This window comes from Pseudochaenichthys georgianus, chromosome 16 (genome assembly GCF_902827115.2).
Source record: "Pseudochaenichthys georgianus chromosome 16, fPseGeo1.2, whole genome shotgun sequence".
NCBI lineage: Eukaryota > Metazoa > Chordata > Actinopteri > Perciformes > Channichthyidae > Pseudochaenichthys > Pseudochaenichthys georgianus.
The window spans coordinates 44071504-44095701 of NC_047518.2; the positions used below are offsets into that span (position 1 = coordinate 44071504).

Sequence of the window (24198 nt, forward strand, 5' to 3'; positions counted from 1 at the left end):
GTGTGTGTGTGTGTGTGTGTGTGTGTGTGTGTGTGTGTGTGTGCGTGTGTGTGCGTGCGCGTGTGTGCGTGTGCGCGTGCGTGCGTGTGTGTGTGTCAAACTGCCAGGAAAAGAAAGTAAAAAAAACCACTAATCGTTTACTGGTTTAAATGGAAGGAATGAAATCCCTAAGTCTCTCAGTGGAGTCTCATCGATCAGCTGTTACAGTACCACGTTTTCAAACTTACATTTGTGTAACAGGTTAGTTTGATTTTCAGCCCCAAAAGTGGAACATATTTGAACTATGAACTCAGAAAACAAACCACTTTACATGAATGAAAACATAAATGAGTTGTTGTCCATTTTCAACCCAATGTAGCCACGTTCGATTACAGATGTCTTTTGTTTCAGATTACAAAATCAGAGCTCACTTGTTTGCTCACTATTTTTATAAACTGAAATGACTTTTGATACCCACAGATTCAGATTCCCAGGCAGCTTAACGGCTCGGTTCTGAGAGACTGGTAGTATTCAACATGTAAAACACTTGCAACAAATAGAAAACAAACATATATCTGTAATATTAAACATTTGTTTGCCACAGAAACACAGTTTAATAATGAATTGAAAGTGCAGCAGCATGTGTTTCCCGCCTGCAGCAGGAATAAATAAAAGTTGGACTGCCGGTAAACTGTTAACAAGTAATCACTCTCATTATCCCGTTACCTCTGCACACAGCACAAAGGATTTCAGAGCTGAAAGAGAAACCAACACAAAGTCAGCTAAATAAACAGGACTTCAGTTTTCTTCAGCGATTTGGGGAATTAAATAAAACGCAGGTTGGTAAATTGGGTTTTAGGCAGGAGGCAAAAGGCTGTCCCTAAAATAAGATTGGAAATGAGACGAATGAAATGTAGTTTACTTCCTAACCTATGGCAGGGTATTACTTTTCCAATGTGTTGTATCTTAGATCTGGCATACAGTAGAAATATTGCAAATGAAAGGTTATATTTCTTAAGAATTAAGTGAAAAATATAAATGTTTCCCAAAATATTAAGACTAACAATTTCAATGTTATAACAATGGCCACCAACACACACTCATACAAACTACACGTGGATTATTGACATCTGATGTCAAATACATATGATGAATGACACTTAGTCATTACATTACATTACATTGCATTTAGCTGACGCTTTTATCCAAAGCGACTTACAATAAGTACATTCGACCAGGAAGACACAACCTTGAAGAAAACAGAATCATATAAGTACATCAGGTTTCATAGAGCCAAGTATTTCAAGTGCTACTCAACTGGATTTAGATAAGCCAGTCCTTTATTAGTATATAAGTGCTTTGTTAGAAGTTCTATCGCTCGAGGTGGAGTCGAAAGAGATGAGTTGAGTCACATGTGCATGTGAACATGTGGGTATACATATGAGTATATGGGTACAAGTATTACTGTTACTATTCTTTATTCCCTTATCTATACATTTTCTTTTAATATTATCTTCTATATTACTTTACTTTTACCTATACAGGTATCTATCTTATTTATTTAGTTAGTTATTTATTTTACTAGCTAGGACCGGGAGGGAGGGAAAGGGGAACAATAAATAAAAATATTGACTGTATAAATGTATACTCATTGTGCCTGACTCAATAAAAAAAAGTATAAAAAAAAGAAAGAGATGAGTTTTCAGTCTGCGCCGGAAGGTGTGTAAGCTATCTGCTGTCCTGATGTCAATGGGAGCTCATTCCACCATTTTGGAGCCAGGATAACAAACCCACGTGTTTTTGCTGATGGGAAATTGGGTCCCCTTCGCTGCGATGGTGCAGTGAGTCGTTTGGTTGATGCAGAGCGGAGTGCACGTGCTGGGGTGTACGGTTTAACCATGTCGTGGATGAAGGAAGGGCCAGATCCATTCGCAGCATGGTACGCAAGTACCAGTGTCTTGAAGTGGATTCTAGCAGTTACCGGAAGCCAGTGGAGGGAGCGGAGGAGCGGTGTGGTGTGGGAGAATTTAGGAAGGTTGAAGACCAGGCGAGCCGCTGCATTCTGGATGAGCTGCAGAGGTCGGATGGCACATGCAGGTAGACCAGCCAGGAGGGAGCTGCAGTAGTCTAGGCGTGAGATGACGAGAGCCTGGACCAGAACCTGCGTCGCTTTCTGGGTCAGGAGGGGACGTATCTTCCTGATGTTGAAAAGCGTGTATCTGCAGCAGCGGGTTGTAGCAGCGATGTTTGCAGTGAAGGACAGGTTGTTATCTAGGATCACACCCAGATTCCTTGCAGTCTGGGTCGGGAAACAACAGAGGGGCCGATGTTGATTGTCAGGTCAAGAGTGGGACAATCTTTTCCCGGAAGGAAAAGCAGTTCAGTCTTGTCAAGGTTGAGCTTGAGGTGATGAGCAGACATCCACTGAGAGATGTCAGCTAGACAAGCAGAGATGCGTGCGACGACCTGGGTCTCTGAGCGGGGAAAGGACAGAATTAGTTGGGTGTCGTCAGCGTAGCAGTGGTATGAAAAACCATGCGGGCTAATGACAGATCCGAGCGAGTTTGTGTACAAGGAGAAGAGGAGGGGACCAAGAACAGAGCTCTGAGGGACCCCTGTAGTTAGTTGACAAGGGTCGGACTCGGACCCTCTCCAAGTTACCCTGTAGGTGCGGTCTTTGAGGTATGAGGTGAGGAGGGAAAGTGCAGAGCCTGAAACTCCATCATGCTTTATTTGAGTCTTTAGGACGAGTTCTGATTTGATTTGAGTTGATGTGCTTGTGCTTGGACATCAATGGTTACTTAACAGGAGCTTCAAAGATAAGTTTAAGGTACAAAATGTTAAATTAAAGGTGGGGTAGGTAATTCACTTCAGAAACACTTGTTATATTCCATGGAATGCTCTTAACATCCCGATAGCAAAGAATACATTAAATGCTTTGATAATAAATACATACAAATAATTCATCTGTGGAAGCCGTGGCGCTGTAGAAAGCACGACCAATCATCTGTCTCGGCCCGGCTAAAGTAACTGGATGGCCTACCTGCCTGCCAGCCTTCCATCTGTGCACACACTTATCTCGTGCCCTCATTGGTCATGTGCGCGTTCGTGTGTGTTGGGGGAGGGGCTCTGTGAGGAAGTCTGAAGGAAGGGGCAGATTTTTTTCGGCTGCGTACTTTCAAATTCCAGCGCACTCGAGCTGGTTTCTCCATTCTCACCTACCCCACCTTTGAGCTAATACAAATGTATTAAAGGCCATAAAACAGCCTCGATACTTAGTGCGGATAAATGTGTGACGTATTTTATCTCTTACGCTACCTGTCTACAAAGATATGTGTTATTTACAATAATTTGGTTTCTTCCACATGTTCTGTTTTTCATCTTTCTATCTCTCTCACTCCATCCTGCACTGTGTGTGTGTGTGTGTGCGTGTGCGTGTGCGTGTGTGTGTGTGTGTGTGTGTGTGCGGTTTCAGAGTGGGAACACACTCATGACTTCCTCTTCATCACTAATCACTCTCATCTGTTGATCTTCTTGATCTCTGCTCTGCTGTCTGATACACAGCGGAGCGTCGCAGCCCCCTGGGACGCTTCGAAGGATGTGTGTGTGTGTGTGTGTGTGTGTGTGTGTGTGTGTGTGTGTGTGTGTGTGTGTGTGTGTGTGTGTGTGTGTGTGTGTGTGTGTGTGTGTGTGTGTGTGTGTGTGTGTGTGTGTGTGTGTGTGTGTGTGTGTGTGTGTGTGTGTGTGTGTGTGTGTGTGTCTGTGTGTGGGTGTGTGTGTGGGAGAGAGACTGTGGTTTCACGGAATAAGGCAGGACAGTAAGGGACTGAATGTAGTTGGAGGGCATAGTTTGCGGTCTGAGCTGATGGTAAAAGTGTACGTGACTGACTGTGTGTGTGTGTGTGTGTGTGTGTGTGTGTGTGTGTGTGTGTGTGTGTGTGTGTGTGTGTGTGTGTGTGTGTGTGTGTGTGTGTGTGTGTGTGTGTGTGTGTGTGTGTGTGTGTGTGTGTGTGTGTGTGTGTGTGTGTGTGTGTCTGCAGGAAATCAGTTGTCTGGTAAAGTTTAAGGTCTAATTTTGAAAACAGACAGAGACATTTTTGACAGAACATTATAATTTCAATGGTTCCTTCTGCAAAGAGCCAATGGGATTCTTCCAATTGCCGTCACCAGTTATCGACTGATGTGTTTCATTTTGAAGAACATAACATTAAAATCTCTTCGGCTTGTGTCATCAACAGACATTATTTCAGGCTTCTCACCAAATGGAGGAGGGGTCTGCAAGGGCTGAAATGCTGACTCATTCCTGCTGTCACATCTGTTGTAAAAGCCTTACTGAGTTGGTATTATATTAACGTGCTTTTTAACCCTGATATCAGCTCCTGTCTGTGTGTGCAGGTACATCCTGATGTTGCTTTGTCTCTGTGTTCCAAACACTATTAAAAACACATACAAAATGTACTGTGCGATCTACAAACCCCTGAAAAACTCACTCAAATAAATATATTTGACATTAAGACGCTAATCTGCTAATCTTGCATAAGCAAACAATCCCTTAACGGTCATTAGGTTTTATCCAAATATCGTTTAATATGTCACAGAAATACATCGCATCACTACTTTCCATAAGAGCCCACTACAAACCAGTGACTCAGTGAGTACACCACAAATAGACACATCTCTCATGGGAAAAGACAAAACTGCTCAGACTCTGATTGAGGACATACATTTGAAGGTGTGGATGAGTGCTGTGATGTGACACTTTAAAGGAATGGTCCACTCATTAGATAATTAATCAAAACTTCAGTATTTAGTGAAACGTTATGTTTAAACCATACCCTGAAGAAATCAGCGATATTCCCCAGTAAATAATGATTTTATAGCTCTTTTTTATCAAGACCTGTATATTCCGTCTGGCCGCCGCCATGTTTGCCATTTTCAGTAGTCACGTGATGGTCGTGACGTCATCCATGCGTTCACTTTGTCAACACACGGAAACATGGTGGAGTATTTCAGTTCGGACTCGTCAGCAGAGGAACAAGTTTTGACCAATGTGAAGAGATTGGATGGGGGAATTCATCCATACATATCAGTATGACAATACGACACCCTCTGTCCTTAGACCCTCACATCGTACAAGGAAAAACTTCCGAAGAAAACCCACAGTTTAAAGGGAACATGGGAGAAACCTCAGGGAGAGCAACAGAGGAGGGATCCCTCTCCCAGGACGGACAGACGTGCAATAGATGCCGTGTGTAAATTGAAAAGATAATACATTTGCAACATAGGTAGTTCAAATGTTTGGAAATGCATGTGTGTATAATGGGAAGATGATATAAGATACTATATGTATGCATGTAGTACCACCCTTGCTAGCGATTCCCTCTCTATAGTTTAGCATACTCAGCTTCGTTGTCCCTGGCCATAGAATCACGATTTTATGGGGCCGGAAAAACTGGGGGGAAATACACATTAGCCGGTACTACGCTATATGGAAAGGCCACCAAAAACTGTCCTGGCCTGGACGTTAAAACGGGGCTAGCCGCTGCAATGGAAATGCGCTATAACATACCTTATTCTTACTCCGAGCACTACTTCTGCTCCTCCGTCGCTTCACACTTGCAGAGGGCGATTTCTCTACTGGCCGAACTGGTGTCCTGGTCGGTGATGACACCAGAAAGACCGATGGTACTGCATCTCCATTGAGTAATGGTTGTTCTTTAAATCCCATGTTATGTTTGATCATACTCTCAGAGTAGTCGTCCGGAAATGTGAAATGTTCGCTGCATACATGAGCCTGTAAATCTCTCGGTTCGGGCCGGCCACATTTCGCTAGCCACTGCCTCCGAATGTACTTCTTACGCTTACCTTTTGGCAACAGATGGAACCGAGCATTCCGTGGATTGTTCCTATCCGAATTATGGCAATATTTCGCGATACAGTGAGGCATATTTGAAGAGAGAAACTACAGTAAATAACATGGAGATCAACGTGTCTTCGAAAACCAAACGCATGGATTACGTCACGTAATACGGATTACGTCACGTCCGGGAAATGGCGGCGCCCACAGTGTTGATGTTATTTCGGTATATAATCAGTTTAAAATCACTGATAATGTCATCGGATTAAAAAAAAAAGAGAGAGACTGGCAGAGACTGGTCTGTTTTATCGGATGATAATTTTTAAAAAATGAGTGTCATGAGCATACCATTCCTTTAAGCAACATCAGTGAAGCCAATACTTCACCGGTTGCAAAATAAAATTGAATATAGTCTATGAGAAAATAACTTTTTTTACTTTTATTTTTTTTACTATTGTTCCAAGTGTTCCTCAAAACAGCATGATGTTTATTTTGTGAATGACGTTCCCATTTAGAGTAACAAAAGAGAGTATGCTTTTTGGGCAGTGGTCCCCATGGCATGGCAGGGGGGACGCGAGAGACCAGGAGGAAAAATGATTGTTAAAAAAATAAAAGATTTAAAAAAAGTTTAAAATAAATAAATAATCATAATTTGAAAAGTTATTGATTCGAAAATAATATGATACAGTACTATTACGTCTGGGTCTCTGTGTTTCATTAAGGCTCTGTGTGTGTGTGTGTGTGTGTGTGTGTGTGTGTGTGTGTGTGTGGTGTGTGTGTGTGTGTGTGTGTGTGTGTGTGTGTGTGTGTGTGGAACGAGCCATTTTGTGTGCGTGCGCGAGCGAGAGAGAGAGCGCACCGGTACCGGAGATCGTTGCTGTTAGCTTCTGGTGCTAGCGAGCTACGCTAACGGATATAAGGAGTTTTTTCAACAACAAGGTGGAGGAGAGTCCTCTCCTGTCAGACTGAGAGGCTCAGTGAGCTAAAGGACTCTCAGTGTTATCTCCGTGGGTCTCAAACGTTTTGGTCACCATTAATGTAAACAAGTATTTCCGAGGCACACGTTTATATGATCATTATAGTTATAAAAAATAAGAGAATAAATGAAAAACAGGTATGAAATACTACGTGACAGTAAAACAAGAATAAAGTTTAAAGGGTGATTTGTAAAATATCCATAAAGAAAAAGTATCAAATATTCAAATGGGTGTTGAGAGATGTATCCATCGATCTCTTCATGTTGCTCTCAAAGTGCACCAGATTTTACTTCAATATTTAAAAATAAATCTTCCCGGGGGAGCATGCCCCCGGACCCCCCTATGTGAGGTCGCACACCACCTATAAAAATAGCACTTTACCCCTGCTTACACCTATATGCCTCGAGCCTTCATTGTAACTGTCACACTGTGTATTTGCGTGGGGATTGTTGCAGTAGAAAGTTCCACCGTAGCGACCGGTACATTAATGGGAAACCCTAAATGTTTGAGCACCCTCTATGAGACGTCAAGCTACCCCACAGCACCCCCAAAATAAACATCTGGCGCCGCCACTGAGCCTGACTATTTGTGTTGGGGGGCCTGACAGAAAAAGTTTGAGAACCACTGCTTTCGGGCTACCTTGTGATTGACAGGTAGCTAACAAAGTGTTGTCATTGACCATTTCAGAAGTGTGTTTTCAGTGACTGCGACACTATTGTAACATTTTGGTTGCTTAATAATATCCCGTCTGGTTACAAGATGGCAACGGCAGGAAACGCCAGTGTTGTGTCTCACGTCACGTATTTGTTTACTTACTGTATGTGCTGTTTAAGGTGCATAAGGGGTCCCAATGAGTACCATGATGGTGCACTTGTAACAGTTAAAAAGTTGGGGCGCTGGACACTTCTCACACTGAAGTTATGTAGCCATCCGCTACTGCAGGTGCTCCGATCAACGCAGCACTTTAAAAACAAAAAGTATTTTTTATCATCAAGTAACGTGACTTCACTGGTGTGAAAAATAAGCCATTGTATTGATGCATTGAGCAGTCTGTAATGACTTGATACTGCAAAGCAATAACGTTGCTAGCTTGTTAAGTAGCCAACGACAGCGACTGTTACTTCTGGTGAGGGCTGTTATATCATGCTCTGATACAACCAGGTGTGTGTAGGCCAGCTCTCATATGAAAGGGTCTGAACCCACCCAAGGCCGACAGAGTATTACCCTGATAAATTCCGTTTTTTAAGCTGGTGATGGGGAGATTCGTCTAGCTTCTAACTGTCCAGGTGTCTACCCTCCATTCTACAATACTACTGACTGAATGGCCCTCGAGCAGTGGCGGACGACGAACCCGATGGGCCGGTACTGACGTGGGCCGGTCGAATAAGTCACTAGCACCCCCCCGTTGACAATTTACTAGCCGTACCAAAGTGGGCCGATCGAGTCTCCCAGGCTGATTTTTAGTCCCAGTCCACCCCTGCCCTCTAGTCAGGTAATAATATGAGTCGCACCTGTCATCTCTCCACCTAAGATCTGTGCACTTGTTTTTGGCTAAGAAGAAAACCCTAACGGTCTGTTTGATTGTATTGGCTCAGAACCTTTAAGATATTAAACACCCTAATACCTAAGTTTTACTGAAAAAAGAGCTTGAAGCAGCTGATTTGCGCCAATGCTATACGGACGAAATGTACCCACTGTATAATAACGGGACAGCTGTGGCTCAGTGGATAGAGTGCTGGACTTCGAATCAGGGGGTAGCAAGTTCGAGTCCCACTGCAGTCAGCATGTCGTTGTGTCCCTGAGACTCTTCACCCCAAATGGCTCCTGTGGGGATTTCAAAACCGTAGTCCACAAACTAATTGGTGATGCTGGTTCTGTCCACTTCTTCAAGCAGTCCTAAATATAAAGTGGTGGGAGCGGGAGGCTGACTTACAGAGACGTAGTAATGCCTTGTGTTCTAAAAACTGTCAAATAATCTTTTTTTTCCTAAAGAAACAGGTCACTATGACGAACACAAATACAACAATTCGAGTCAACTTTTCCACTCCGACACTCAGGGATTCAAGGAGAGAGAAAACAGAGTGGCAAACACACACACACACACACACACACATCTCTGCAAACACCTCAGTGAGCATCTCACTCTCTCCTCAGAGTGTGTACAGAGCAGGGGTTGGGGTCGGGGAAATCCCATAAAAGAGTGTGTGTCAGCGAGATGAGACATACATCACTGCGTCTAGGGCTGCAGTGTGTATACAAACACACACACACACACACACACACACACACACACACACACACACACACACACACACACAAACACATACTGTACCCCACGCCGAGCCCTGACTCAACTCCATAAACCCGCGTCCCATTATGCTCGGCGGCAGCATCAGCGGTGAGGAAGCCTGATGTGATGACATGATGTGTGTGACATCACACACACACACACACACACACACACACACACACACACACACACACACACACACACACACACACACACACACACACACACTTTGAATTGGCAGACTGGCAGAGTTACATGAGACCAATGTGTGTGAGGGAGTTCATACTAACACACACACACCTGCGGGGAGCTATAAATGGCGTCTGTAATTATGTACACACACATCACACACTCACACTGCACGGTTTGATTCCGCGAAACCATGCTTGCTCACGTCGACACACACACACACACACTCTCAGCCTGAGGCCTGTCTGACAGGTTAGCGGTCTCATTAGCAGCGGGAGGAGTGCCAACAGATAATTAACAGGAGAGATGAAGAACGGGAGGGGGCGAGTGTCAGCAGTAAAAACCCAGGAGTGAGATGTTCTTTATGGGATGGATAAAGTGAAAAGACGGTGAGACGCCGGAGGGAATGGAAGCGGACTGTCTTGTCTGACGGGTTCAAACACACACACACACACACACACACACACACACACACACACGGGGATACAGTGATGTGCAGCATGACAGGAAAACAGTTTGAAGATGATGGGTGCTTTTAATCATAAGGCTGGTGTTATTTAATAGTTTGTTTTGTTTACAGTCAATAAATCCCTTTGAAAAACCAAAAATGTGTAACTCTGTCTTCTGACTTCCTGTCTGTGGATTAAGCTCAAAGACCATTGGTTCATCTTTTAAAACAAGTGCATTTCCAGTTAGGTCCAGCTGGACAATGTAGTCTTTATTCCTGCAGGTTTAATTTATGACGTTTTGATGCCATTCGGAATAAAGTTCAGGACCAGTTTGAAGAAACAAATCTAAATGAATTAGGATAAGTCCTTCTTCTTGTATTAAATATGATTTTCTCTGGTCCAGTTGAAAGATGAACTGATCTTCTTTCAGTCGAAAGCACAAAATGCAATGTGCCTTATTATAGGAGATATCACCATACTGCAAAATCTTGGTCGAAATTATTTATTTTTTTCAATGTAAACTGGTCGACGTTTACAATTTAATGTTGTCGCCAAATATTTAGAGACTTGTGATTCGGGAGAGTTCTGCTGTGAGTACAAATGCGAGTATGTGTTTCAGTAAAAAATGTCTGACAATGAAATGCTTGAATAAACTTTTATTTGAAGTCATTTCCGGTTAATAGTTGAATTCTTTGAGTCACATTTTATTTCAGTATGAAGACATGTAGAAAAAAACCCGAGATGACGAGACGCTGCTGTACAATGCAAACTTTGCACAAAAACATAGCGATTTATTTGTTATGGTTTTAATATCATCCGATCCGGGCGGTCCTCGTGATGTCCTGCCAAAAGTCGTGTCTTCTTTTGCCATTTTTTTTTCAACAACAAACAAAAATGTTCCAACGAAAGCATATGTCGAACAACCGTGGAGCTCGACAGCCTGCAGCCTTAGCGCCAATCCTTCCTGCTGTCTCATTATCGACGCAGAGTTCTTAAAACGAAAACCAGATGCTCGTTTAAGTTTGGCTGCAGACAAAGAGGCTCGAGCCAAACCTGACAAAAACAGACAGTAAAACCGCTAAACTGTGTTTGTATTGACGGACAGAAATCAACACCTGCTATTGAAAACACGTGTGGATTTTTTTTTCTCCCATGAATCCCTTTTTGTTTTTAGCTTCATAAAAATAGCCGGCTCTCATAAGACACCCTGCGGAAAAACCATGTTCGCCCATCTGTCTTCTGCAAAAACCAAAGAAACATGTATTGTTTCTCCCTTTCTTCTTTCATGGTATCAGATCCCATCACACGTATACATTTATTTGTTTATTCCAGCTATGAAAATAAGTTTGAATTTCTCTTGTGAAATTAAACAAAGAAATGTAGTGTTCTTGTTAAAGCTGCAATGTCATGCTAATTATGGATGAGTACCAGATGAGGACACGTGTCTGCTTGTTAAATTGCTTCATCAAATAACTTAAAAATACGATTTAAACGGTGGCAACAAGTGTTCTGGGATCAGTGGAGAGAAACCCAAAGTGTCCGTCCCTCGCACTTTGTCAAGCGTTCAAGCATCCGACAAAAAGAAAAATCCTCTGTTAGAAGTCAAACACGAAGCACCAGAAGTTCCTGGAGAGTTTTTTTTTGTAGATGGCGATAACGTTCGCAGGCTGTGTTGTAAACTTTGTGTCCAGAGGTGTTTCTGCAGGGGGGGGGGGGGGGGGGTGTTGGTGCATGATCGTGGAAACTAAGGCAACTTTAGAAGGAGAGGATTCCCCAAATCGCCCAAAATATCGTGACAAGGAGAAAGGTGTGTGGCAGGACAGATGAAGGACACGAGGGATCTGTCCCCCTCCTCTCCTCCCTAGGGTTTGGTGGGAGAGGAGGAGAAGAAGTGAGTAGAAAAAGGAGGAATCCTCAGCGCCTCTCCACCTAAATAAATGTCTTTCTTTCGTGGTAGAAATATAAATAGACGGCAAGATGAAAAAGGAGGCTTGTTAAATCCCTCCTCCTCATCCTTTTGTTCATCTCTATCAATACGCTTCCTTCTCGTCGTAAGAGTTTCCCCGACGTTTTCGCGCCGGCGCCGCGGTCACCCGAGCCGGCGTGGGTCGGGTTGGTCTGTTGTCACGGTGACAACGAGGTGTTGGGGGGCGGGGCCTCAGTCCGAGGGCACGGGGATGACGCAGATGTGCAGGAAGCTGTCGGGGTGGCTGAGGTGTTCGCTGAGCCACTGCAGAGGCGTCTCCAGCAGCGGCTCGATGCCGTGGATCACCACCTGGAAGCGCTTCGGCCCGCCTGGAGGAGAGGGGAGAGGAGGGAGGGTTACAGCCGTTTTCCTTTCATCATTATGGTTTGAATGTTTGGCTTAATAATATAAGGGTTTAGAGTAACTATTTATGTGTGTCAGTCACACTACGGTTTAAAAGATGTTAACGCTGCTATGGACATTCTCAAGATATTGAAGTGACTGTTATTGTGTAAAAATGTGTCTTTAATTGTGTATATATACATATTTGCACACATATTTTTATATATATTTGTATTCAGGATTGTGGGAAACTGTATTTCGATCTCTCCGTCTGTACACACAAACTGGAAGATTGACAATAAAGTTGACTTTGATTTAGGGTTAGGGTCACTTATTTTTTGTCAAATGTGCGTCATATGTCTATATGCCTATAGATGGCATGACATTGCTTCACAGCCGAGTGTCTGATTAGACGGGAAGCGGTAAAGTCTTTTGACCGAAGCAAAGAGAAGCGCGTCATAACCCACAACCCCCCGATAGAGGAAAGTGGATATTAAATGTAGAAACAGCTTAAAACGCCACGACAGGGAGCGATAACTGATCTGATAATAGCGGGGTATTCTTACATTACATTTCAAAGTCAACTTTATTGTCAATCTTTCCGTTTATGTGAACAGACAGAGAGGTCGAAATACCGTTTCCCACAATCCTGAATACAAAAACAAATATATATAAAAATATGTATACAGTATATACACAATCAACAGACACATGTATACACATATGCACACATTAAGACATAAATAAAAGCACAACAACCAGGTGGAGGGATTATATCTCTTGGCTGGCCTGGGAGCGCCTCGGGACCCCCCAGTGAGAGCTGGTTGATGAGGGGAAAGGAACGTTTGGGGCTCTCTGCTGGAACTGCTACCCCCGAGACCCGACCACGGATAAGCGGGAGAAGATGGATGGATGGACAACAATCAATACATACAACATAACAGTCGCTTCAATATCTTTCAAACAGGTTTTTAATCTACAGCAATTGGGGTCTTGTTCCAATATTTTTTTAATTGGCTTACTTCTAACTTAAACAGTTGAACTCCTGTTGAGCAACTTACATGCTCAATACTGTGGACGATCCGCACAGGCGCAATTTGGGGCTCAGGGACACAACGACATGCCAGGGTTTGAACCTGTGCGATCCGAACACCAACGCACAACCCACTGCACACGCCTCCCGCCTATACATCATGCATCAGGATTTCCATCGAAACGACTGTTCTGATTTTCATTCAACGTGGTTTGACGGATGAAGTTTGTGTGTTTGTTAACATGGTGGGATATGACACCGTTCTCTGTGCTTCTGGCTCATATTTTAAAAGTAGAAAAAGTCACATTGGGAGGAAGAAATGTTGAAGAATACAAAACTGTTGTCAAAGGACAGCATAGAAACAGACAATATTGGAGGACATAAGAGGAAGACGTTATAACGGAGAGAGAGAGAAATGAATACATGGTCAAGGAGGAAGTATGTAAGTTCAATGAGAAAAGGAAGAAGAAAGGAGAGCATGTCGAGAAGATAATAGATTGGAAATGAAGACATTATGTCACAAAAGAAAGAAGAAAGAGAAGATAAAAAGACAAAGATGAAGGTGGTGGAGAGAACAGAGGAAGAGATGGTTACATGAGGTGAGAGAGACCACATCAGACACTGCTGTGGTGGGCGAGAGGGAGAGGAGAGAAAGTACCTGTGTGTGTGTGTGTGTGTGTGTGTGTGTGTGTGTGTGTGTGTGTGTGTGTGTGTGTGTGTGTGGTGTGTGTGTGTGTGTGGTGTGTGTGTGTGTGTGTGTGTGTGTGTGTGTGTGTGTGTGTGGTGTGTGTGTGTGTGTGTGTGTGTGTGTGTGTGTGTGTGTGTGTGTGTTCAGTTACAGAGCGGAGGAAAGAGTGACAGTTGATTGTTTTTTGTGTTTGTCGTTGATAGGATTCAAACTTTTAACTCTCACTTTGACAGTTAGCGGTTTCAGAATGCCTGTGTGTGTGCGTGTGCGTGTGTGTGATGCCCTCCTGTGACTGACCCCGCCCGGCGCTGAAAGGCCACGACCGCAACAAAATGGTTGGTTAGGAGGAGCAACTTTCTCGACCCCGAGTTGTTTGATTTGCAGAGAGAAACATTTAGGAGCTTTTTCTTTTACAGAAAGCTCCTTTCAGAAAGTCAGCGAGACATGAGCAGGAAGATTCAAATGAATCAGAGATGCATCATGGGAAATGTAGGATCCAGTCTTTCTCGAGCTTGGAACTTAATCAGGATATTGCATGATTTTCAGTGTAAGGCTTAAAGACAAGCTGTTATTAGTTGAATGCATTATTTCTATATTTTTGAAAATGTATTAAATTAAATAGTAACAAGTATTGTTTTCAGAGCTACATCCATGCTCTTAAAAATGAAATACACCAGCATCCCAGGTTTCATTGGACTGGAAAACTTGACAGCCCTCTTGAAGCTAAAGTCAAGATAATTGAAGTATTAATAATGCACACATTATTAACATTTTCTATTCGTATGAAAACTTTAAATGTTGATTCCTACTCAGTTATTCAAGCGACTGTATCCCTGCTGCAGTTTCAAATGATACCTAAATATTCAAAATAGTCATGTTTAGTGGCAATGTAATCTAGTCTAGCCATTGTCTGTGATTATTCTCCTTTGTCTTCGTATGAAACGTTCTGTTAGATCAGGTGTTTAATGTCCGAATGCAAATCTGTGTTTGAAAATAAAACGGTCACATTTTGCAAAAGATAGAAAACAGTTGTGTATTATCTACAGCCTGAGCATCTTTCAAGATAGATATTTTGCACAGCTGGAAAACATATACAAAAAAGTAGTTTTTAAAATATTTTTGTATTCCTTTTTTTTCTTTTATGCATTGCATTTGAAGAAAGGCTTGGTCTCATCCATTCACTACCAGGGTCAAGCTAAGCCCCTCCCCTTCAGACCGACTCAACTATCCATTCACCACCACCAGGGTCAAGCTAAGCCCCTCCCCTTCAGACCGAACCCAACCATCCATTCACCACCACCAGGGTCAAGCTAAGCCCCTCCCCTTCAGACCGAACCCAACCATCCATTCACCACCACCAGGGTCAAGCTAAGCCCCTCCCCTTCAGACCGAACCCAACCATCCATTCACCACCACCAGGGTCAAGCTAAGCCACTCCCCTTCAGACCGACCCAACTACCCATTCACCACCACCAGGGTCAGACTAAGCCACTCCCCTTCAGACCGACCCCAACTACCCATTCACCACCACCAGGGTCAAGCTAAGCCACTCCCCTTCAGACCAACCCCAACTACCCATTCACCACCACCAGGGTCAAGACCCCGGGGGGTTTCATCACATCGGTTCTCCTCTCCCGAATGATACTCCTGCACAACGGGGCCTAATCGCCAAAACTCCATTACATTCATTCGTGTATTTCTGGCAATAAATATGTATTCTTACATCAAAACCGTCTCTCCTGATTGAAATACAATTAAAATACTTGACATATAACTCATACAACATAAATACTCTGTCATACTTAATACACATTCATTTTCTGTAAAATAATAATAGAAAATAATATTAATTATAAAACAAATAATGTTCTATATCTCACCCATTATTCACAACCATAGTCAGAAAAATATGATTAACCGGATTTTTTATAATTTTAATTTATAAAGTTATCACCTTTAAACCAAGTCCTTGTGATATGTTTAATTATTGTATATTCTTATTACAAAATGTGTATTTTTGTTGTTGTTTTTAACAGAAGTATTATTAACGTTGGTTGAAAAACAACAAGAACATGTTCATTTCAATTCAGGATGTTCTGCATGTTCGTGAGAAAGACAGACAGTGGGCCTTTTCCCGTCTACCACGTTTCACACACACACACACACACACACACACACACACACACACACACACACACACACACACACACACACACACACACACACACACACACACACACACACACACACACACACACACACACACACACACCACAAACACACACACACACACACACACACCACACACACACACACACCGCGCCGCACACACGCATTTTGGTTCCACGTAATATCAGGAGGACGGTTGAGACGAGGCGCTAACCGACGATGTGAGAGGCGACTCCACCCGGCACCTGCAGCAGAAACGCTCAGCAGTTTACTTTCTGCTAAATTACAGATGTGAACGTTGAGGTCAGAGGTGACTGTGGACGTGTAATAAAGCAAAACATTGTACAAAAATTATTAGAATCAGAAACGGGTCGACACGTACGAGGAATTTGACTTGGTGTCGTGGTGCATACATAAAAGTAAAACATTTTTAAAAACACAGATAGAGAACTATTTTAAGAAAAATATATTAACATGAAATATATAGTAAAATAAAATATAGCAGTATTTACATTGAAATAGAATAGAATAAAATATAAAAATGTTAATATGGGCTTTTAAAGGTTGTGAAGTCATGTATTCCAAATGTTTTAATTTAAAATATACATTTTGACACCGCACCTTGACTGTATATATATTCATATTGAATTAGTTGAATAAAACAAGATATATACATTGTTACCGAAGGACAGATGGAAATGAGCTATAATCTGGCATAATTAATCTCTTCTCTTTTCTGAGGTTAATGTATTTGTATGCATGGTCCTTGTTGAAATAAATACATACTAATGATAATGTATCAGCTGTACCAATTGTTATAAACTACAGTTGTGCAATTAAAGCTATTATAACAGCCTGGCTGCAAGATTTCAACGCAAATTATAATGTTTAATTTTCAACAACTCGTTTTTTTTGTATTAATCTCTTCACTGTTGCCACCTAATATAGACATAACATTAAAACGATGATACCGATTTAGACACATTTTAGAAAAAAGAGATTCCAACAAAAAACTAAATATTTACATTTTAATTGGCAATAAAACGCTGCTTTTTTTACTGTAATCAGAAGCAAACATTGTATTATTTAGGATATTTTTACAGATTTGTTTTAAGAAGTAGGTTTGTGTAATCAAGTGTATTGATTAATTTATCAGTTGTTTTTTAAAGTTCAGCAAGTGAAGGCCATTATAGCTTGGCTGCTAGATTTCAACATAAACCAGAAAGTGTATTATTATTATTAATCATAATTTAACGGGCGGTGGTGGCGAAGTCGACAGGGACCAGCTTGGCAACTGGAAGGTCACCAGTTCAAGTCCCGGCAAGACCAAGTGCTACCGAGGTGTCCCTGAGCAAGGCACCGTTCCCCACACTGCTCCCCGGGCGCCGTTCAAAATGGCAGCCCACTGGAGAAACAATTTTAATAAAAGTCCATCTTAATTTAATTTACTGATTGTTTGTTGAATGCAGGCAGCAGATGTGTAAGTAAATTAAATAACAACATTTAAAAAATAAACCTTAACTTCAGTAAGGCAAAGTGAGTAGATAACAAGTGCACTTAAAAACTAAATTGAGTCAGAAGTTATTTTGTGAAATTTGATAAATAAAAAATATCAAAATCCACTGATTTACCGTGCTGCATGTACTCCGAACCAACAGCTGTTTAAAGATACGAGGACTTGTTTTGCATGGTTGGCTTTCTGCACAAAACCACAGAACCACAAGGGTGAACAAAATAAAATCACCAGCTTAAATCCAACGATGCAGCAGAAACACTTTGGTGCGTCACATATAACATCCACGTTTCCTCGTTATGTTTTATTTTAATTACCTTTTGCTTATATTATTTTATAGGGAGATGACAAACGGATGTTACAATTAAATGAAAGCAAAAGGTGTGATCCTGCCTATAGCACACGTTCACACTAGTTGATGAAAGTTGGCTGATGTGGGCGGAGTGGGTGTATTCTTACAGTCTCATTATGAGAAATGGGGGAAATTCACAATGGGTCACACACACACACACACACACACACACACACACACACACACACACACACACACACACACACACACACACACACACACACACACACTGTTTCTGTAAATCATTACACACACGTGCAGTCTCACGCTCATACCGATCACAATGATATGCATGGAAAAATGCTGGATGTTGGTCATCGGCTGAATTGGCTGAAACATCATTGCAGCATTACCCACAATCCCCTCTGTTTCAGCCCTGTTTCCAAAGTGCTGATTCTCTGTCTGTTACTTCAGATGAAAGTAAGGAGCCCCTCCCCACGCCCCTCTGAGAGACATCTGGTTACAAAGAACTCAATGGAGCTCTAGAGGAGATTCAGGTGATAAGGGGGGGGGGGGTGGGGGACACAGAGGGGACACATGTTGATGTAGAAGAGACATGAAGAAGAGGGGACACATGTTGATGTAGAAGAGACATGAAGAAGAGGGGACACATGTTGATGTAGAAGAGACATGAAGAAGAGGGGACACATGTTGATGTAGAAGAGACATGAAGAAGAGGGGACACATGTTGATGTAGAAGAGACATGAAGAAGAGGGGACACATGTTGATGTAGAAGAGACATGAAGAAGAGGGGACACATGTTGATGTAGAAGAGACGTGAAGAAGAGGGGACACATGTTGATGTAGAAGAGACATGAAGAAGAGGGGACACATGTTGATGTAGAAGAGACATGAAGAAGAGGGGACACATGTTGATGTAGAAGAGACGTGAAGAAGAGGGGACACATGTTGATGTAGAAGAGACGTGAAGAAGAGGGGACACATGTTGATGTAGAAGAGACATGAAGAAGAGGGGACACATGTTGATGTAGAAGAGACATGAAGAAGAGGGGACACATGTTGATGTAGAAGAGACGTGAAGAAGAGGGGACACATGTTGATGTAGAAGAGACGTGAGGAAGAGGGGACACATGTTGATGTAGAAGAGACATGAAGAAGAGGATTTTGCATATTAGGTGTTCAGGACTCATTCCACTCTGTTCGACCCTTGCAGGAACAACTCAAAAGCCACCGGCAGACATGTGACGTGAAAGAAGACAAAGCGAGGGATGATGATATTTACTTTTCCCAGTTTGACGCTCCGACCGGCGATCCACTATCAGCAGCAACGATTGCCAACAAACAGAGAGTGATCACAACGTCAATATCTGGGAGAGTTTAGTCGAGCGAATACTTCCACCGTCAGCTCTCAGCGGATCCAAAGCACGGCTCAATAACCAGTCCAAAGTTCAAAGCAATCGTTGTTTGGATTGTTTATATCCTGTTGTTTCGCCATCGGCCACAGTCAGCTTGTATTGTGAAAGTGCGTTCGTCCTCGATAATACTTTAAAGCAAGCACGTATTTCTGTTTTGGGTAAATGCTGAGTTCTAACGATGACTTTCACGCTCAGTATATTAGATAAATACCTTATAATGAATTATAATGAGATTAAGGGATCACAGAGAAACACCACAGAGACTCAATTATGTTTAATACTTTAATAAAGCAATGATTTGCTATAAAAAAACAACTGCAAGTAATTTAAGTTTGAACTGTTTCAACTAAGAAACCCACAAACTCTCATGTTGACCTTTACCTAGAAAAATACTGTTTGTTTTACGGGGTTATTTTTTTTTTTATTTTTTTTATTTTGATATACTTTATAATCCCCGTGGGGAAATTGTTTCTCTGCATTTGACCCATCCTAGTGTTAGGAGCAGTGGGCAGCCATTTTGAACAGCGCCCGGGGAGCAGTGTAGGGAACGGTGCCTTGCTCAGGGACACCTCGGTAGCACTTGGTCTTGCCGGGACTTGAACTGGTGACCTTCCAGTTGCCAAGCCAAGTCCCTATCGACTTCGCCACCACCGCCCAATACTTTGTTATATACACTTTTTTTTTTTTTTTTGTTAAGATCCATTTGATAAAAATGTAATTAATGATAAGTGAAAGTTGATTATTAGAATAGTATACAAGGGCCCTATAATATGTTTCTTATTTTTCTGCCGCACCTCTTTTCACCCTCTGTCTGAAACCAGAGCCCAGTCTGCTCCGATTGGTTAGCTGGCCGGCTCTGTTGTGATTGGTCAACCGCTTAGAGATGTCCCGCCCCTTTTCCCTCTCATGTACAATGTGTTGGAGCGCTAGCCAATAGAAGCACAAGTGTTACAACAGTGTGATGTTACTATGTTCAGGAAGTAAACAAAGGAGTCCAATGGACACACACACACACACACACACACACACACACACACACACACACACACACACACACACACACACACACACACACACACACACACACACACACACACACACACCCACACACACACACACACACACACACACACACACACACACACACAGGCGCCTGCAGACAAAGGCCTCTGTCTGATTTGTTGACTCTTACTCTCTTGACTCACTTTTAGAACACACACACACACACACACACACACACACACACACACACACACACACACACACACACACACACACACACACACACACACACACACACACACACACACACACACACACACACACACACACACCCACACACACACACACACACACACACACACACACACACACACACACACACACACACACACACACCGTGGTTGAGTAGCACACGCCCGCCGGCCAAGACGACATGTTTTGTCAGCCGAGTGAAGCCAACCACTATTTAGTACGACCGCAACGCTGCAGAGTCGAACAAACCATCTGAAGTGTGACTGGCAGCCGGTCAGACGGACAGACGGTCGGCATGCAGCATCGTGAGAGAGAAACAGTCTGCAAGCACTTATTCATTTCTTTTTTCATCAATGAACCAACAGGGGAACAACACGTTTGAAGAAAGGGGATTTCTGTCCAGAGTGTAAATATGTATTCTTGTGGCTTTTTAATGTATCTAAAAGTAATTATATGTGTTTGTTTTGCACTGTCTTAATGCTTTTAATGTTTTCCGTAAGGCACGTTGAACTGCCTCGTGTTGAAATGTGATAGCTAGATAAACCTGCCTGGCCTTTTGGGCATCGATGCAGCCTGTAGGAGGAGGGGCGTGTGAAGTGGAGTGGGTTGTACTACAGATGTGAGAGCCGTGGGAGGAGGAGGGAAGGGGAAGGATGGATGTGTGGATTTGTCACTCAAAAAGTAGCGAGGGGTAGGCGTGTGTTCACAACAGGGTGGGGGAATTTCCTCTGATTAATCCCTGACAATAATCATAGCGTGGGTTGTTCGTGATTGGGCTCACCTCAGACAAAACCTGCAAAAAAGTCTGCTTACGAGAACTACAGTATCTGTCACTACACGTAGGCACGTAATGCGTGGGCAGCACCCTCGTCCACGTTGTGATTTCTAGAGCAAACCGAAGCCGGATTCCTGACAAACCCTTTCTCAATAACACACCTGGTCGGAAAACAAAACACAAAAAGCAAGAATAGATGTCAAGGATGACCGCTGGTTACAGTAACTCAATTGTTGTTTTGTTTCCAGCAGCGCGGGGGAAACCGACTCAGACTCTTCGTCCATCGCTCGAGAACGATTTGGGAATCCCCCCTTTCTTCCTTCCTCTTTAATTCAGGCCACCCCCGTTTGTTTGCTGCGGCTGCTTTCTGGGTCCCTCAGGGGTCAACCCCAATCCTCTCTCAGACATAACAGAGGAGGGGATTGTATGAAAAACCTTATTTGATGTTGGGAAGATCACAGAGACGTGAAGCACCCCAGATTTTCTTTGTGTTGTACATTAGGGTCTCGGCAGAAAAAGAAAAAGTCCTCTGAACTTTTCAACAATACTACCAGCAAACCCAACGCCCCGCCCGAGTCCCTGAACACACGTCCCGGTCTCTCTAATCCAAACACGCCGCCATAATCTCCCGCTATCATCCCGACTCATCTCGCAGCCGAGGAAGTGGTGGAAACCAAACAAACGCCAAGAGACAAAAGGAACACTTTCACCTTGATCAGCCAGGCAGGCAGACTCCAGAGGGAGGGAGGAGGGCAGAGAAAAGCAGAGACTTAAACGTCAAAGACATGAAAGACGTCTACAGCAGACAGGGAAGAGGGTGAAGACTACACCTGAGAGAGAGATAGACGATCAAAGAGGGATGAAGAGTCTTAGATCAGGTAAACTAAAGAGGGGGAAAGAGTAAGATGATATCTCCGTCCGAGATTCTAAGCAAGACTTTGCACTACCGTGCAAATTAGACGACTTTATAACAGCTGGGTTAAAGTGGATTATGATCCCCCAAATAGCTGCATGAAGCCAAACACAAAGACGTTTAAACGTACCAACTAAAGGCTTTACAAACTGTTACGATAATGTATGCTGATAATCACATTTTATAATATATTATTAAAGCCATGCCTATAAATATCAGTATTTATTGAAGATGCTTTTGGCCTTGTTGAAGTAAAAACACACAGAGAAACAGAAGAAAAACAGGTTTGAATTAGGCAAATAACTTGAACAAACTGTATTGAGCAACAGCCGATATAATCCAACGGTGTCTATTATTATTTGAGCGAGCAAAAGCACCTTGTAAAAAGAGAAACGACTGTTCCTGATGAAGAGTGCAAGGCGAGAGATTAGTGTCTTATAGCCTCAGGTATTTGATCCAGCCGTCTTTAACATTAATGATCCATGAGCGACTAATCAATTATAAAATATACCCGGAATCTGTTTCATACCAGGGGGTGAATTAGAAATGATGACGACCTGCTGCATGTATTTGTGGATGTATTATCATGTGCACAGTAGTTACGGTGTAGATATGAAAAGCTGAAGTCACAGGCTCCTCCAACCAGTGTTCATGTTGGCAGCTATTTTTGATTTAGTCTTTAGACAAATTAGTTTTAGTCACATTTTAGTCCTTTTTTTAGTTCAGTCTTAGTCGATGAAAACTTTTAGTCAACTTTAAGTCAAAATGTTTTCTCTCTTCAAACCAATTCAGTTAGGCAATTACAGGAATCTGAAATGGAATCAAGGTGACAGCATCAAGTGTTGGAATTCGTAGAGCAACATTTCACTCTCTTAACACTTTACTTGTGTAATATCTAGGGATGGGTATCGTTAAGGGTACTACTACTCTTAAAAATCTGTGTGCACGCCGCTGCAGCGTGTTTGTTAGGCCCCGCCCCCCACAGAGAGAGAGAGGCCCCGCCCCCCCACACAGAGAGACACAGGGGCTGCAGTCGAATAGTCCAAAAATCAGCTCCTAAATTCTAACCCTATCGTCTATTCCTTGACCTCTGAGTGAAACGTCACGGGGTTAAGGGATAGTGGATAGGAGAATTCAAAAGGACTTAGGAGAAGAGACCGCGGTACTTTAGAGAATCCGAATGCACTTTCACTTTCCGACGTGTTTATGATGCGCCAGCGGACGTCATGAATGTGCGTCTGCTGCTGTGGGGAAACTATGGAAACCACAGTTTTCTATACAGCGGACTACAACATGGATGTTTAATAAGAACGAGGGACTACTGTGAACTCATCTAGAGACTCTGCACCGTGCTCTGAAGCTGCTGCTTTGCTTTATGAACGGGGACAACAGAGAAACATATTCTTCATGACCAAAGCTGGAATTGAAATAAAAAAGGAAAGTGAAACTTATGCTCGTCTCCCTCTCCCTCCGGTCCACATTAATACCAATGATCCCAACACGTATGATTGTATGAACTAAAGATCTTAAAATCAATACAGATGTATTTATTATAAACGTTAGTCCTTAACATCTATCACTGTGTATATCACCATTCAAGCATCTTTTAAAAGTTGAACAAACCCCACACAGCTCAGTAAAGACTGAAATGTTGACTTTATTTGATAATTTGATAACGTTCATATTTCTCTCTTTGATTATAATACTGATGAACGTTCAGAACAAAGCACTTTGGCAACTTACCACCTACGTTTTAAAATGCTTAATAAGCACCGTAACTTTCATGATATCATTTCTCCGTCATAATCGGTTGTTTCCGTGAACGGCCGACTGTTGAGTGACGTCAAATGCTTTGGCCGCAATGCATTGTGGGGCAGCATTTTCTCCTCTCCCTTCGTCAAGGGAGGTCCAGTGGTTCCTAAGCTAAAGGAGGTTATAAAGGAAGTTTGAAACCTCCTTTCCTATCATCTAGAGAATGCTCTCATCATGGCTGCCACTGAGGGACTTCCGGGTCATTTCACTCCGTTAGGAAGGTTCCTAAGCTGAACGGACTATTCGACTGCAGCCCGGGAGAT

General features: G+C 42.7%; 1 protein-coding gene across 3 annotated transcripts in view; it reads right to left on the bottom strand.

Annotated features, from left to right (window-relative positions):
- Window positions 1-11451: 11451 nt before the first annotated feature.
- atg5 (ATG5 autophagy related 5 homolog (S. cerevisiae)) overlaps window positions 11452-24198 on the bottom strand; it is a 43483-nt gene continuing 30736 nt past the window's right edge. Inside the window, exons 8-9 of one of the 3 annotated variants that reach the window (XM_071205987.1) lie at window positions 12809-12913; window positions 11452-12036 (exon numbers count right to left, since the gene is read on the bottom strand). In XM_071205987.1, the coding sequence (XP_071062088.1) occupies window positions 11900-12036; window positions 12809-12913 (242 nt within the window). In that variant the 3' untranslated portion in view covers window positions 11452-11899. Of the gene's footprint in view, window positions 12037-12808; window positions 12917-24198 lie in introns of all 3 variants that reach the window. The other 2 variants (XM_071205986.1, XM_034102716.2) reach the window with 2 other exon arrangements.